The 16,430-nt window shown below is 44.5% G+C and overlaps 1 protein-coding gene across 1 annotated transcript in view; it reads right to left on the bottom strand.

Annotated features, from left to right (window-relative positions):
- The window catches only part of LOC147307189 (uncharacterized), a 34,869-nt gene extending 19,165 nt beyond the window's left edge, over positions 1–15,704 (bottom strand). Inside the window, exon 1 of the mRNA XM_086274281.1 lies at positions 14,267–15,704. Within this exon, the coding sequence (XP_086130407.1) occupies positions 14,267–15,704 (1,438 nt within the window). The remainder of the gene's footprint in view (positions 1–14,266) is intronic.
- Positions 15,705–16,430: the final 726 nt, after the last annotated feature.

Genomic DNA, 16,430 nt, shown 5'->3' with positions numbered 1-16,430 from the left:
TAGTTCCTATGGAATTAGCAACCGTACATTCTTGCTGCTTAGGTTTCAACAGGACTGCATATGAAATTATTCTTAAGCAACTTATGTTGATGTTTAATGCAGGAACCTACAAGCAGCCTTAAAGTCACAGCACATTGTTATATCTGCCCATTAGATGCATTTCAGAAATAAACTCTTTGTCAGTAGAAAAATTGCAGATATACAGTATTTACCAACCAGGAAAATAAGGTCGTGTTGACCTACTATAGCACAAACTATTACAAAGACAGTCTTCAGTACTTTAGCAGGAGTCTATGTCTGCGTCTCTTCTCTTGTGTGTGATCTTAGATTAAAGTTGAAGCTCAAACTTTTCCTTGAAAGGCTGAAAGAAAGCGCCATCAAACTTTGTGTAATAGAAATGTCTTTTTAAAGCTGACACTTTCTTCTCAGAACTTGTGTCGGTACTTCATTTGAATGGAACTTTAAAAAAAAACCCTCTTTGATCGCTTATGTCTTTTGTATTGTATGGTAACCTTATTTTCATCACCTTGACTCACACAGATCACAGTGGCTTTGTAAAAAGAAAAGGCTCACGAACATAAACGAGTTTGAATTTTAGCCTTACTTTGTTAAAGGGAAACCAAACAATTCTGAATCTTGGCTTTCATCAGCAAGTATAAAGCAGTTCCCATTACCGCTGTGCATCAGATAATCAGTTAATTTCATGCAGGACTAAACACATATGTAACACTAAAGCAGCATGGTGATACTGAATACAGATTAAGCAAGATGTCATTATCATCACTGGGAACATGAGCCATTAGTTTGGTGACAGTATGCTGGTTCGCCCAACTTACTTGTGCCTGATTAAACTAGCATAGTTAAAAGGAAGCAAACGAATCAGGCAGTGGAAAACAGCTTTGTTGCTGTGATTCTCTGAGGATTACCAACTAAATGGTCCTGAAAGCAATTTCACTTTGCTAAATTGTTTAGAAATTACACTCACTTGTTTGCTCTCTAGTTAGAGCACTGTCACTTAAAAACAATAAACACATAAAATGCCCACCAAAAGCAATAGGTGTTTTATTTATAAGTTACTACCGAAGCTAAGCGAATATGCTCAAAGCTTTATAACACTGCCTTCCTGCAGGGGAAAAACGTTTATAATGTTTATAACTTAAAAATGTTTTCCATTCCCAGTTACTCGGTGGTACAGTGGTTTACACTCACAAAGTGAGGTATAGCCATCCTAGGATCAATGCAGACAAACCCCACAAAGATGTAACACAGTGTAAGTGGCTGTCCCATTTTGCTGCAGTTATTCAGTGGCATATTTATATGCAGATTGGAGACATTCAAACCTTCTGTTTAACTGTTGGCACATGTAAACAACCTATACTGTTTGTAGTAATCTGAAAATATGCCAGATAGGACAAAAGAGGGGAATAAAGCCTTTGGTTTGCCACAATGTAATCAGGTTGCAGTGTAATCTGCATGCATTAGGCTAATGCAGCACATGTAAATTATGGCATGTCGGCACCTGCTAAGGTGGTGAAAAATGAAATGAAAATAGTTTTATAAACACATTTTTGTGAATTGTTTGTGTAATGGGGTCCTTAGGGACTAGTAAAGCGCTATTCAAATACAGACCATTTAATGTAAGATTAGGTTCTCAAACTAGCTACCAGAGGTGGGACCAAGTCATTGTTTTGCAAGTCTCAAGTAAATCTCAAGTCTTTATCCTCAAGTCTCAAGTCAAGTCTCAAGTAATGTCAGGCAAGTCAGAGTCGAGTCTCAAGTCACTGGTGTAAAAGTCCGAGTCAAGTCACAAGTCTGAAATTTTGAATTTCAAGTCCTTTCGAGTCTTTAAAAAAAAAAAAATGAAAAAATAATGTTGCAGTTATGCTAAATGTAAATATTAGACCATGTAATTTTTAAATCTGTGTTTTTCTCAACACATGACAAAATAGTGAACTTAGAAAATATACACAAATTGTGAAATTGCACCTCTTTAAAATGCAGCTCAATTAAACCTAGCTCCAAGAATAATTTTCACCGACAGTTCTGAGATAAGCTGCATGTCATTCTTGGATGCGGTTGTAGGACTGGCTTTGAAATCGCATGACAAAAATATCATACACATTAAAAAAAAACTGCATCACCAACGTAGCCTGGAAAACATTTGCTAGTTAGATGAAGTCAGCTATCTCATCGTAGCATATTTATATGCATATTTATAATCATACGGTTCTTGGAGTGAGTGCATACACTCATGAAGTTTAGTAACTTCCGGTCACTGCAACAAGCCCAGGTACAGTTTACCGACGGATGGGTGCAGGACCTTGAAATGCACCGTGTAGAACGAAAGACCATCGTACGTATCATAAGTTTACCAGTCTCACAAATTGTCGTCATAAATACACATTCGTTAACCGTTTATTAATAGGACCTTTGAGCTCAACGGTAATTAATTAGTAGTGGAAATAATTTCTGGTAGCATCACAGAAATGTAGCAGTGACAACAATATTGTATGCTGTAATCGTACTGGACAATTAGTGATACAAAAAACCTGTTTTATCCTGTGAATAAAAGTATATGTTTTTGTCAATGTACCATAATAACAGAAGCGAAACGCAATATTGTGTCAGGACAATTCACTATTTATGCACAATAAATAAAGGAGCATAGCACGACAATTTCTGTTCAGCGCCAGACTTGCTTGTAACCTATATCACTAATTATGTTATGAAAATGACGCATTAACTACAACAGCAGACTGACCTTCGTGTAAATGCTTGGAGCAGACTAACCTGTGAGCTGGAGGGTTCTGGGACGTTATATTTGATCTTTGAATGGCTGCAATCCAGGCCATCCGTCGCCTGTTTGTCACTTCGGAAACATGGCTGAACAATTTCTCTTAAACATCGTAATCCGATAACAACTGATCTCTTTACCCGTCGGCTTCCCGTGGCTGTCATGCGACCGGCTATTGCAGTTAATAATACAACAGCTTCTTGACATTTTTGTGTTTCTTTTTATCGCTGTGTAACTGATTTTAATTGAAAGCCTGCGTGCGCTAGTACCTCTTGCCACGAGTTCCCAGAATCCTTTGCGTTCTACCCGTGAATGACGTCACATTTTCAATCTCTATATAATATGTGTGTTAAATTTTATATTTGGGGTGAAATATCAAGTCTTTTCAAGTAAACCGGTTCAAGTCCAATTCAAGTCCCAAGTCATTGGTGTAAAAGTCCAAGTCAAGTCACAAGTCTTAGAACATTTTTTCAAGTCAAGTCTAAAGTCATAAAATTAATGACTCGAGTCTGACTCGAGTCCAAGTCATGTGACTCGAGTCCACACCTCTGCTAGCTACCATGTTAATACTCCTTTAAATTTGGGAAAAGACATCCTGCAAAACGTGTTTACCCAGTCAGGTGTAAAAACCTGTTAATTATCTATTGTGATTCTGCTGGGTGGACTTTTTGTTTAGAGACCCAAAAGAAAGGCGAAGGAAAGAGACAAAGTCAGCATTTACTTTTAATAAGTCCAGGGAGCAAACAAAGACCAAAGCATGGAAATCCAAAATATCCGAAATCACCACACAACAGAGGAAGACTGAGATAATATAAACGAGAGGGGTGGAGGAAAGGGGTTAAAACTGAAAACTAGATAATGAGCCAGAGGAAGTAAAGTTACATAAGATAAACATTAGATGAACATTAGAAGTCAGTAAGTGAGGCCAGTATCTGATGGATGCTAAGATGCTAGATTTAGTTTTTGTTTTGCTAAGTTTTATTAGTTTTTATTATCATTATGACAGTAGCATGGTGAGGAACTCTTGTATACCTTTCAAGAGAAAATTATTCACGTACTCATCAAATTTTAATGCAGTGGGAAATTATGGTTGTACATATCAACCACCTACTCAGCATGTCTTCTCCAGGATGTCTGTCTCAGAGATGAGCAAATTAGGTGGTGAGGAGCAAAATGTACGTTCCACTAATTCCCATCTCATATTGCTTCATTTGATTGCTTTTGCAATGTGGAACAGATGCTGACCTTTAGTCACATACACATTTCACACACATGTGTGCTGTCATTAAGCTTGCTTCAACAGGAATCTTGATTATGCAGATTCAATATTATAAACTCTTAGCCTTTGTTAATGCGGCTGCGTTGGTCATGAAGTTCACCTGCTGATGGTTAATAGTGTTTACAAGGCTAATATTGGCAATTTGCCTCCTGAATTCATGTAGGTGGAGGCTGATGAAGTGAAATAGGTCTAATAGGGTAAACATGACCGTTCTGTTACCTAAAGTACTGTTCAGCTAGTAAATAGAGCGAGATTAGTGTTTAAATTCACTTCTATACACTGCATTAATATTGGGAGAAGTGGGAGATCAAAGGTTTTATGAAGTCTGTGGTCTGGTAATTCTTTTTTTTAAGTTCAGATAACAAATGGCTGGAGTAATTAAAGATCAGTGTGTAGGCCAGAGGGAGGATGGCACTGTGCTGCAAGCAGGCTGGCATAAGGTAATATATGGAGCAGCTGATCAGGAGGAGTCACTCCTGTGGGGAACCTCACTCAACTCTTTGGCTGCCCTGATGAGAAATAAGGAGGACTGTAAATCTGGGGACTGCAGTATGAAAGAAGGAAGATGAGAAAATAAAGAACAGAGAGGCTGGAAGAGAGTTCAGAATGAGTGGAAAAGACAGAGACTTATTATTGTATATTTGTTATTTGCCTTTGTTCTGGTTTTTATCTGTCTCTTAAAAATGTGTTTCATCTCTCAGCCAAATTATGATTTTAAATTGTTTCATTGTTTTATATCCAGTACTTGGCCATTGTTAACCAATAATCAGAACATTGCCGTTGCATATTAATTGAACCTATTATTATAAGCTAAACTTACAAAGGCACTTACAGATTTTGATTTGTATTTCACCCGAGCATAGCATGTAGAGTCCACAGCACATCAAAGAACCCAGATCTGTGACACAGCATTATCAAGACCCCACCAGTAAGGAATATACTTTTTCCTCACATGTCCATCACTCTTACTCTCGTCTGGATTATTTTTTGGTCAGCAGCTCACTGCTGAGCGACATTTCAGACACTGAGATTCACCCTATAGCTGTCAGCGATCATGGTCCTGTATCTTTAACACTAATGCACTAGAATAATACTACGCCAAGAAAAAGCTGGAGATTTAATATATCACTACTTAAAGATGAAGACTTTATTAAATATTTTAAAAAAGAGTGGACTTCATATTTAGACTATAATGACACTCCCGAAACATCAGCTTCTGTTCTATGGGAAGCAGGGAAAGCTGTGATGAGAGGTAAAATAATTTCTTTCTCATCACATAAAAAGAAAAAAGAAAACAGGAATTAGAAAAAAACATCAAATCACTAGAAGAAGCCTACGCGTCCCACCAAGATCAGGAAACATTGAACAAAATACGCAAAACAAAACTAGAATTAAATGAGATAATTGATAAAAAAAAAACAAAATTCTTAGTACAAAGACTACGCTTACAAAATTATGAACATGGTAATAAATCCGGTCAATTTCTAGCAAACCAGCTAAAAATAAATAAAGAAAAAACAACTATATGTGCTGTTCAAGATTCATCTGGGAACACAATATATGAACCGATACAAATAAACAACATTTTCAGGGATTTCTATAAAACATTGTATTCACCACAAATAAAGCAATTTAAAAAAGAAATTGATCAGTTTTGGACAACATAACTCTTCCAAAATTATTAGACACTCAAGCAATGGCACTGGATTCACCACTGACACCAAGTGAACTCCAGGAAGCCCTGATAAGTATGCCCAATAATAAGGCTCCAGGTCCAGTCGGCTTTCCTGCAGAATTCTACAAAGAATTCTGGACGATTCTAGCACCAGTTTTCTACAGAACGTTGTTGGAAATTAAAAAAAAGAGCAGACTTCCATCAAATATGAATTCTGCAAACATTAATCTCCTGCTAAAACCAGGCAAAGACCCTGTATATCCCTCAAGCTATCGTCCAATATCCCTTATAAATGTAGACCTTAAAATAATCTGCAAAGCTCTCTCAAAGAGACTGGAGAAAATAACCCCCCTCTTAATTCATCCTGACCAAACTGGTTTCATAAAAGGTAGGCACTCATCAACAAATACACATAGATTACTTAATTTGATAGACTACTCATACAGTAAAAACCCAGAAACTACAATATTCTCTTTAGACGCAGAAAAAGCATTTGACAGAGTTAACTGGAAATTTCTATTTGCAACTTTACGCAAATTTGGTTTTGGATCCTCTTTCATAAACTGGTTAAAGATATTATATAATTCCCCAACAGCTTGTGTCAGAACAAATGACCAGACATCCTCCAGCTTCTGTCTCTTGAAGGGCACCAGGCAGGGATGCCCACTCTCCCCTTCACTGTTTGCAATTTTTATTGAACCACTAGCAGCAGCAATTAGACAGAATTCAGTAATTAAGGGCATAAAATGCAAGAACGTGGAACATAAAATCAGCCTTTATGCGGATGATGTGTTACTCTTTCTCCAAAATTCACAAACCAATATCTCTGGGGTGATTGAATTGATAAACTCTTTTGCAAGAATATCAGATTACTCAATTAACTGGTCAAAATCTAGTCCTACCGATTAATTGCTCCCTCCATAATTCCTCTTCTTTTTTTTTTCTTTTTTTTTTTTTAAGTGACATCAGAAACAGCAGCATGTGACATCACGTGATGGCGGAGCTTCAGTTCATCCTTTGTCATCCTTTTTTTTTTTTTTTTTTTTTAATAGGACAGGGGGAAAGAATGAAAGAAAGAGGGGGAGAGGAAGAAAGAAAACCAAAGGGGAGAAGAGACGGTGAGAAGGGGGGGAAGAGAGAAAAAAAACAAACAAACAAACAAAAAAAACCCAAAAAACTCCTGGGTCACCTGTATGGAGAGAAAGAAAAAAAAAAACAAAACAGGGGAGACAGCAAACAACAAAGAGCAACATAATAATAAAAAAAAAAAAAGCACCATCACAATAAACTAGCTAGTCATAGATATCAATAGTTACTAAATAATAAACGATATTGTGCAGCACGCAAGATAGACAGCGCACAGTGTGCTTTGAGGCAGCAGCCAAGAAAGCTGTAGTCCGCATCTGTGAATACCCATGTGTACACCTGTGTGCATACCTGTGTGGATCAGCATGCTTGCATTCCAAAGGTTTCTCCATGTAATGATCTGCTAGAGAGTGTGGGGAGCCACAGCCCTGTCCTCTATGGTATCAAGCAGGTATGGAGGAGATCAAAACTCCAGACATCCAGAGGCCCCCAGAACACAAGAGACCAAGGAAGACCCACAGAGGGGCAGCCGCACCACTGTCCCAGTAAGAGCTAAGGAGAGTCCCAAATGAGGGGTCACTCAGCAGCCCCGAGCAGAAGCCAGGGGGAGTTGCAGTGACGCGCCAGACACAGACACAAAGAACCACCAACGCACCGATACCTGAGGGAGTCCGCCACCGGCAGGGGAAGTGGTGGTGGGTGGAGATAGGCCTCCAAACCTTGGAGGGCCCGAGATGTCCCCAGAGAGGTGGCGTCTGATACCCAACCTGACATATAGACACAGACATACAGGCACACACAGACACAAACATCCATTCCCACCCTCATGCTCTCATATGTACTTCACACTCAACCGACGTGGAGACAGACATAAAGGGACGCTGTATACACGATCACACTCCCCAAGCGTACTCTACTAACCGGGTCTAGGTACCCTTGCCCCTGGAGGGGGGAACTGCACCCAGACCCAGGTGGTGTTACCCTTTTCCCTGCGGTGGGGAGAGGCAGACCGCCCCGACTCCGCAGCAGCAGGGAGGCCCCAGACCGCAGTCGGACGGCCCACTCCTCCTAGCCCCCCCGCTCCAGTAGGCCGCAGAGAATGGGGGTGAGAGAAGACTCCAAACCTCCCTCCACCCGCTCATTGTAGTGTTGATGCATGTGTGTTCTAAGGTGCAATTAAAACCCAGGAGGGCATAGAGCTACCTGCCAGAGAGCAGCAGGTAAGCGCATAGTCTCTCCTGCTAGCCCTCAATGTCTACATGTATTTAAAATTGAGAGGTGGGCAACGACGCCAGGGGTGAGGCGTACACCCTGATGGTAACTTGGACTCCGTGTATCGTGCCCACCCCCAAGATCCTATATGTATGTGTAATGAGGGTGTGAGTAATGTGAATGTCTAAGTTGTGGGATAAAATTGAGGCAGAGGCAGCCAGAAGGGGACAGAGGGGGGGGGGGGGTAGCCTCCTCTGCATCCTGGTGACATACCCCTACTCCAAGGCCCTGCATGTGTGGGTGGTTGTGGTGGAGCAGGAGGAGGGAGGCAGCTGGAGATGGGGAGGGAAGGAAGGGAGGGGCAGGTGACCCCTCCCTGGGGCCAGCTCCCCCGCTGACCCCAGTAGGCACTCCCACACTCCGCGACCCGCCAGGGAAAGGGGGGCCCAGGCCCATCCAGACCGGGGCCCAGCGCAGCAGCGCCCCCCGGCCCCACAGAGCCCGGGACAGTCCACCCAACCCCACCACAGAGAAAACTGCACCCACCCCACCATCCACTCATCTTCCAGACTACATGAGACAATAGACGCCCAGGCTGAGATCTTCCTCCACCTCTCCTGTATCTCCCCCTCCTGCAGAGAGTTCCTGAGGGGAAGAAAGCTCCTGCAAGGTGTAACAATCTCCCCCACCGGTTGAAGAGCCCCACAGGCGACTCGACACGCCGGCGGCACCCTGCGCCAGGGATGGGCTCCCATGCACCCACCCGCCCACAACCCCGGCAACACACAAACCAGGACCCAAGGCCCCGAGGCCCAGCCAGGGCCCCGGCCCAGAGACGGAGCGCCCCCAGACCCTCACGCCCATCCCGGACCCACCCAGGGGCAGACAGGCTACCAGGTCAGTAACCCACGTCCATCACCACAGACCCTCCCCTAGCCCCGCTGCACGCAGCCACGAGGAAATGGTCAGAAAAAGGCCCCCAACCGGACATGACCGCTACCCCGGGTTGAGCCCCCCAAGGAAGATGCCTCCGGGGAACCCCCCGACGCCCTAAGCCTGTCCCTGCCCCCACACCAATCACAACATTGAAGGCGGGACCAAACTATGACCCCCCACCCCCACTAGGTGATGGAGCCGATCAAAGGAGCCCAGAGCAATTGATCTGATGTGGTGGCCGAGGCTGTATCAAAACTAATGTAATCTAATAGATAATTTCTATATTGGTTAGAATTAAGATTGTTTTTATTTTTCCAGTTCATGAGGACAGTTTTCTTGGCTATGCATAGGGCAGTGAAAACCATATGGGCTAAATTGTTTTCTGAGGTGACATTATCTAAGCTGCCCAACAAACACACTAAGGGGGACGTTGGAATGTTACATTTCAGACACTTTGATAAGTCTTCACATATCTCGCGCCAAAACTTCTGCACTGGTGGACAGAACCAAAGAGCGTGGATATAATTGTCTGGTGTATTGTTTTGACAGTGTGAGCAGTTGTTGGAAGATGTAAAGCCCATCTTGAACATCCGATGACCTGTATAGTGCACTCTATGTAGTATTTTGTATTGTATTAATTGCAGACTGGGATTTTTAATCAATTTAAAAGTTTTTAAGCATACCTGAGACCAGAAGTTTTGGTCTAAACTGACTGATAAATCTGCTTCCCACTTTGCAATAGGAAGGGATATTGATTCATCTAATTTAGAGAATGTTCTATATATTTTAGATAATAATTTGGGGGATTTAAGAGTAAGGAAATGTGCCGCACTTGGTGGTATTTGTAATTCAACTTGACTGAGGTTAAATTTCTTTTTTATTATGGATTTAATTTGTTGATATTCTAAAAAAAATTTCTTGTTGATCCCATATTGTGCAACTAGTCTGTCGAATGGGATCAATTCTGTTCCCTCCAATATATGTTCTAAGTATTTAATTCCTTTACAACTCCATTCTGGGAAGTTAATCATATTATTGTTTTGTAATATGTCAGGGTTATTCCAGATAGGAGTACGTTTGCATGGGATTAGTGAAGACTCCGTTATTTTTAGATACTCCCACCATGCTGTCAGAGAGAAGCTGATGTTGATACTTTTAAAGCATTCATGTTTTTTGATGTTTGAGCTAATAAATGGTAGGTCTGAAATCTCTAGATCCTTGCATAGTGCCTGTTCAACATCTAGCCAAGGTTCATCTAGGAAGGTATGTTTTGACCATTCTGAGATGAACTGAAGCCTGTTGGCTAAGAAGTATTGGTGAAAATTAGGCAGATCTAATCCTCCTCTATCCTTGGTTCTTTGTAGCGTTTTTAAGCTGATGCGCGGGGGTTTATCTTTCCAAAGGAATTTGGAAATATATGAATCCAGAGATCTGAACCAATCTTGTGATGGTTTGTTAGGGATCATCAAAAATAAGTAATTTATTTTTGGCAAGATCATCATTTTTATAGTGGCGACCCTTCCCATGAGTGATATGGGTAAAGATTTCCATCTAGTCAGATCGCCTTCTACTTTCTTTAGAAGTGGGATGTGATTTAATTTAGTTAAGTCTGAAAGCTTAGGAGAAACATTAATACCTAAATATTTAATATTTCCGGATTGCAGTGGGGCAGAGGAAGAATTATGGAAGGAGCAGTTAATGGGGAGAACTGTAGATTTTGGCCAGTTAATTGAATAATCTGAAACTCTTGAAAACCAGTTTATTAGAGTAATTACCTCAGAGAGGTTGGTTTGTGTGTTTTGCAGAAAAAGCAACACATCATCCGCATAGAGACTGATTTTATGTTCTATGTTCTTACATTTTATGCCCTTAATTGTTGTAGCCTGTCTAAATGCTGCTGCTAGAGGTTCGATAAAAATTGCAAAAAATAATTCCTCTTCTACACCACTGCAATCGGGAAATATAAAATATTTAGGTATTAATGTTTCTCCCAAGCTTGCAGATCTAACTAAATTAAACCATATCCCACTTTTAAAGAAGGTAGAAGATGATCTGGCTAGATGGAAATGTCTACCCATATCACTCATGGGAAGGGTTGCCGCTATAAAAATGATGGTCTTACCAAAAATAAATTATTTATTCTCAATGATCCCAACTAAACCGCCACAAGATTGGTTCAGATCTCTAGATTCATGCATGTCCAAATTCCTTTGGAAAAATAAACCCCCACGTATAAGCTTAAAAACACTACAAAAGACCAAGAATAAAGGAGGACTAGAACTGCCTAACTTTCAGCACTACTTCTTAGCCAACAGGCTTCAGTTTATCTCAGGATGGCTAAAACATACCCTCTTAGATGAACCTTGGCTAGATGTAGAACAAGCACTTTGCAATAATCTAGAGATCTCAGACCTACCATTTATCAGCTCAAACATCCAACGACATGAATGCTTTAAAAGCATCAACATCAGCTCTTCTCTGACAGCATGGTGGGAGTTTCTAAAATTGACGGCGTCTTCATTAATCCCATGCAAACGTACACCTATCTGGAACAACCCTGACATATTACAAAACAATAATATGATAAACTTTTCAGATTTGCCAGGAGAATAACCTCCTCCTAAACATCAGCAAGACTAAGGAGCTGATCGTGGACTTCACTACAAAGCAGGCGAGGAATTACAAACCCCTCATCATCAGTGGCACGCCAGTGGAGAGAGTGGACAGTTTCCGATACCTGGGTGTCCACATCACTCAGGACCTGTCATGGTCCTGTCACATCAACACCCTGGTTAAGAAAGCCCGTCAGCGTCTCTTCTTCCTCAGAAGACTTAGAGACTTCCATCTGCCACTGAAGGTGCTCAAGAACTTCTACTCCTGCACCATCGAGAGCGTCCTGACGGCAAACATCTGCACCAGGTTTGGGAACAGCACCAAGCAGGACAGACGAGATCTGCAAAGGGTGGTGCGCTCGGCAGAACGCATCATTCAATCAGAGCTCCCTGACCTGCTGTCCATCTACACCAAGCGGTGCAAGTCCAAAGCTAGGAAGATTATGATGGATCTCTCCCATCCCAACAATGGACTCTTCTCACTGTTGAGGTCTGGGAAGCGCTTCCACTCCCTTAAGGCCAAAACAGAGAGAATGAGGGGGAGCTTCTTCCCCCAGGCTATTCGGCGCCTGAACCAGGTGTAGGACTGGACTCTCCCAAACACGTTACTATAAGACTGGACTCTCACACACGTCACCACACATTTCCTATAATCCTATAATTCCTATAATTTATAATCCTTATCTTTATAATCTCTTCTGCTATTTGCACATTCTTTACTGTAAATTCCTAAGTTAATTTGTAAATTTTTGTAGTAAACTGTAAATTGTAAATATTGTAAAACTTTTCTTCTGTCATTTAATGGTCGGGCATTGTACAGCTACAAGCATTTCACCCCCATGTCATACTGTGTATGGTTGTGTGTGTGTGACAAATAAAATTTGAATTTGAATTTGAGATTGGAGTGGTAAAGGAATCAAATATTTAGAACATATACTAGAAGGAACAGAATTTATTTCATTTGACGGGCTAGTTACACAATATGGGATCAACAAGAAAAGATTTTTAGAATATCAACAAATTAAATCCATAGTAAAAAAGAAATTTAAACCGGGTCAAGTTGAACTACAAACACCACCAAGTGTGGTTCAATTTCTTACTCTTAAAACCCCCAAATTACTATCCAAAATATACAGAATGCTTTCTAAAACAGATGAATCAATATCACTTCCTATTGCAAAATGGGAAGCAGATTTATCAGTTAACTTAGACCTAAACTTCTGGTCTCAGATTTGCTTAAAAACCTTTCATCTAATTAGAAATCCCAGTCTTCAATTAATTCAATACAAAATACTACATAGAGTGCACTATACATGTCACGGTTTGCCAGGGCAAGCCGTGTGGAATATGAAATAGGACCCAAAATGCGGCAGCTCTGGTGCAGATGAGTGTTTATTTACAGGGGTGTGAGTACAAACAGCGGTGGCGACAAAACATGAAACCGGAAACCTAAACTGGGTAAACCAGGGGTGCCCAATCCCGGTCCTCGAGAGCTACCGTCCTGCAGCTTTTAGATGCATCCTTGTTCCCACACACCTGAATCAAATGAATGGCTTGTTATCAGGCCTTTGCCAAACATGATGGCATGCTGAAGAGATCAAACCATTTGATTCAGCTGTGTTGGAGTAGGGATGCATCTAAAAGCTGCAGGACGGTAGCTCTCGAGGACCGGGATTGGGCACCCCTGGGGTAAACTAATAAGACAAACCAGAATGAGGATGCAGGGAGGTCCGGAGAAATACATACAGGGAGAGCGAGGGGAAACAACACAGACGAACCAGCGATTACCAAGACAGAAAATACAACTTAAATACACTCAGAGAACACAGGGAGATTACACACAGGTGGGAGACACAGCTGGGAGTGATTAACATGACGAGACCAGGGAGGCAAACTGAAAACACTCACATAAGACGCAGACCTTCACAATAAAACAGGAACACACGGGGGGGAACAGGGTAAACACCAATTAGAGAACAGAACCAAAATCGCGAAGAGAAAACACAAAATGCTGGGTCAAAAGGACCCAGGATCATGACAGTACCCCCCCCCCCCCCCCCCCCCCCCCTCAAAGGCTGGCCCCAGACAGCCCAACAAGAAACAAAACAGCCAGAAAAAACAGAAAACAACCCGACCAGGGCGGGCGGCGGGGGCCCAGGAAGGAGGGCTCGAAGCAAAACAAAACCGGAGCACCAGAAGGCCAAAAGACAAAAACAAAAAACGAGTCCAAAACCAAAAGAAACGAAGCACACCAAAACAGTCCAAAACAGAAGAGTTCAGGGGGCCGACAGCACAGGAGTCCAAAACAGTTCAGGGGACCGGCCAGGGGGCCGACAGCACAGGAGTCCAAAACAGTTCAGGGGGCCGACCGTGCGGACGGCAACAGCGGCGACGTGGACACAGTTCGGGGGGCCGGCCGTGCGGAAGGCAACGGCGGCCACTCAGGCGATGGCGGTCCGGTGTCCGGCCGTGCGGAAGGCAACGGCGGTCACTCAGGCGATGGCGGTCCGGGGGCCGGCCGTGCGGAAGGCAACGGCGGCCACTCAGGCGAAGAGGGTCCGGGGGCCGGCCGTGCGGAAGGCAACGGCGGCGACGAGGGAGACGACGGAGCAGTTCAGGGGGCCGACCGCGCGGAAGGCAACGGCGGCGACTCAGGCGATGGCAATCCGGACCAGGCGAGGCTGCAGAGGTCGGACTAGGCGAAGCACAGGCTGAAGCCGGACCAGGCGAAGCACAGGCAGAGGCCGGACCAGGCGAGGCTGAAGGCTCTGAGGCCGGACCAGGCGAGGCTGAAGGCTCTGAGGCTGGGCCAGGCGAGGCTGAAGACACGGAGGCTCGGCCAGGCGAGGCTGAAGACACGGAGGCTGGGCCAGGCGAGGCTGAAGACACGGAGGCTGGGCCAGGCGAGGCTGAAGGCCCTGGAGCTGCAGCAGGCGAGGATGATGATGGAGCTACAGCAGGCGGCTGGACGGGCTGAACGGGCCCCTCGGACCCTCCAGCGGAGGCAGGAGGCTGAACGGGCCCCTCGGACCCTCCAGCGGAGGCAGGAGGCTGAACGGGCCCCTCGGACCCTCCAGCGGAGACAGGAGGCTGAACGGGCCCCTCGGACCCTCCAGCGGAGACAGGAGACGAAGGCCGGAGCGGTCCCTCGGACCCTCCAGCGGAGACAGGAGACGAAGGCCGGAGCGGTCTCTCGGACCCCCCAGCGGAGACTAGAGACGAAGGCCGGAGCGGTCCTACAGACCCTCCAGCAGAAGTCACCACTAAGCCAGCAGTCATGGAGTCCTCTGGCAAACACGAAGGCAACTGGCGATGCACTGAGCACTGGCTCTGCCCAGGCAACGCTGACATGGTGCAGTTCTCAGGTGGCTGCATAAACTTCAGGGGTCCAGAATCAGCCGGGGACTGAGACCTAGCCTCTGGGGAAGCCCTGGAGCGGCAAACTGTGCCAATGGCGGCTGAACCATGAAAAGCACCTTGAGGTGAAATTAGACTTTCTCCCTGCATGGAGTGAATGAGTGAAACCGGTGATACTGGAGCCAGAGCTACGGGTAGCGGGGGCACTGGAGCTACTGGGGCCTGCGCTACAGGCGGCACTGGAGCTACTGGGGCCTGCGCTATGGGTGGCACTGGAGACTGAACTGAGGGTGGCACTGGAAACTGAACTGAGGGTGGCACTGGAGACTGAACTGAGGGTGGCACTGGAGACTGAACTGAAGGGGACACTGGAGACTGAACTGAAGGGGACACTGGAGACTGAACTGAAGGGGACACTGGAGACTGAACTGAAGGGGACACTGGAGACTGAACTGAAGGAGGCACAGGAGACTGAACTGAAGGAGGCACAGGAGACTGAGCTGAGAGGAGCACTGGCTGCGGGGGAGCTAACCGAGCTGAGAGTGGCTGCGGGGGAGCTAACCGAGCTGAGAGTGGCTGCGGGGGAGCTAACCGAGCTGAGAGTGGCTGTGGGGAGAAAAGCCTGCATGGTCGGAGGAAGCGACTGCAGAAGCCATGGCAGGCCAGAAAAGAGCCGTTGTAGCCGACTTTCCACGGCACGACGAAGCTCCTCTGGAGGGTTCTCCAGCCATAGCCCGAGGAGAATCTCCACATTGTACGCAATGTCGTCCTGGAGCTCCTCGGACGGATTCACTGCCGCTGGGTCCATGGTGGCTGGTTCGTACTGTCACGGTTTGCCGGGGCAAGCCGTGTGGAATATGAAATAGGACCCAAAATGCGGCAGCTCTGGTGCAGATGAGTGTTTATTTACAGGGGTGTGAGTACAAACAGCGGTGGCGACAAAACGTGAAACTGGAAACCTAAACTGGGTAAACTAATAAGACAAACCAGAATGAGGATGCAGGGAGGTCCGGAGAAATACATACAGGGAGAGCGAGGGGAAACAACACAGACGAACCAGCGATTACCAAGACAGAAAATACAACTTAAATACACTCAGAGAACACAGGGAGATTACACACAGGTGGGAGACACAGCTGGGAGTGATTAACATGACGAGACCAGGGAGGCAAACTGAAAACACTCACATAAGACGCAGAACTTCACAATAAAACAGGAACACACGGGGGGGAACAGGGTAAACACCAATTAGAGAACAGAACCAAAATCGCGAAGAGAAAACACAAAACGCTGGGTCAAAAGGACCCAGGATCATGACAATACAGGTCATCGGATGTTCAAGATGGGCTTTACGTCTACCAACAACTGCTCACACTGCCAAACCAATTCACCGGACAATTATATCCACGCTCTTTGGTTCTGTCCACCAGTTCAGAAGTTTTGGCGCGAGATATGTGAAGACTTATCAAAGTGTCTGAA

The sequence above is a fragment of the Aulonocara sp. 'chitande type north' Nkhata Bay genome, linkage group LG19 (genome assembly GCF_057382095.1).
Source record: "Aulonocara sp. 'chitande type north' Nkhata Bay isolate Kocher_YH1m ecotype deep benthic linkage group LG19, A_spYH_male_GT1.1, whole genome shotgun sequence".
NCBI classification, from domain to species: Eukaryota; Metazoa; Chordata; class Actinopteri; order Cichliformes; family Cichlidae; genus Aulonocara; species Aulonocara sp. 'chitande type north' Nkhata Bay.
The sequence above is the reverse complement of the archived record's forward strand: the minus strand, read 5'-3'. Positions and strand labels throughout refer to the sequence as shown.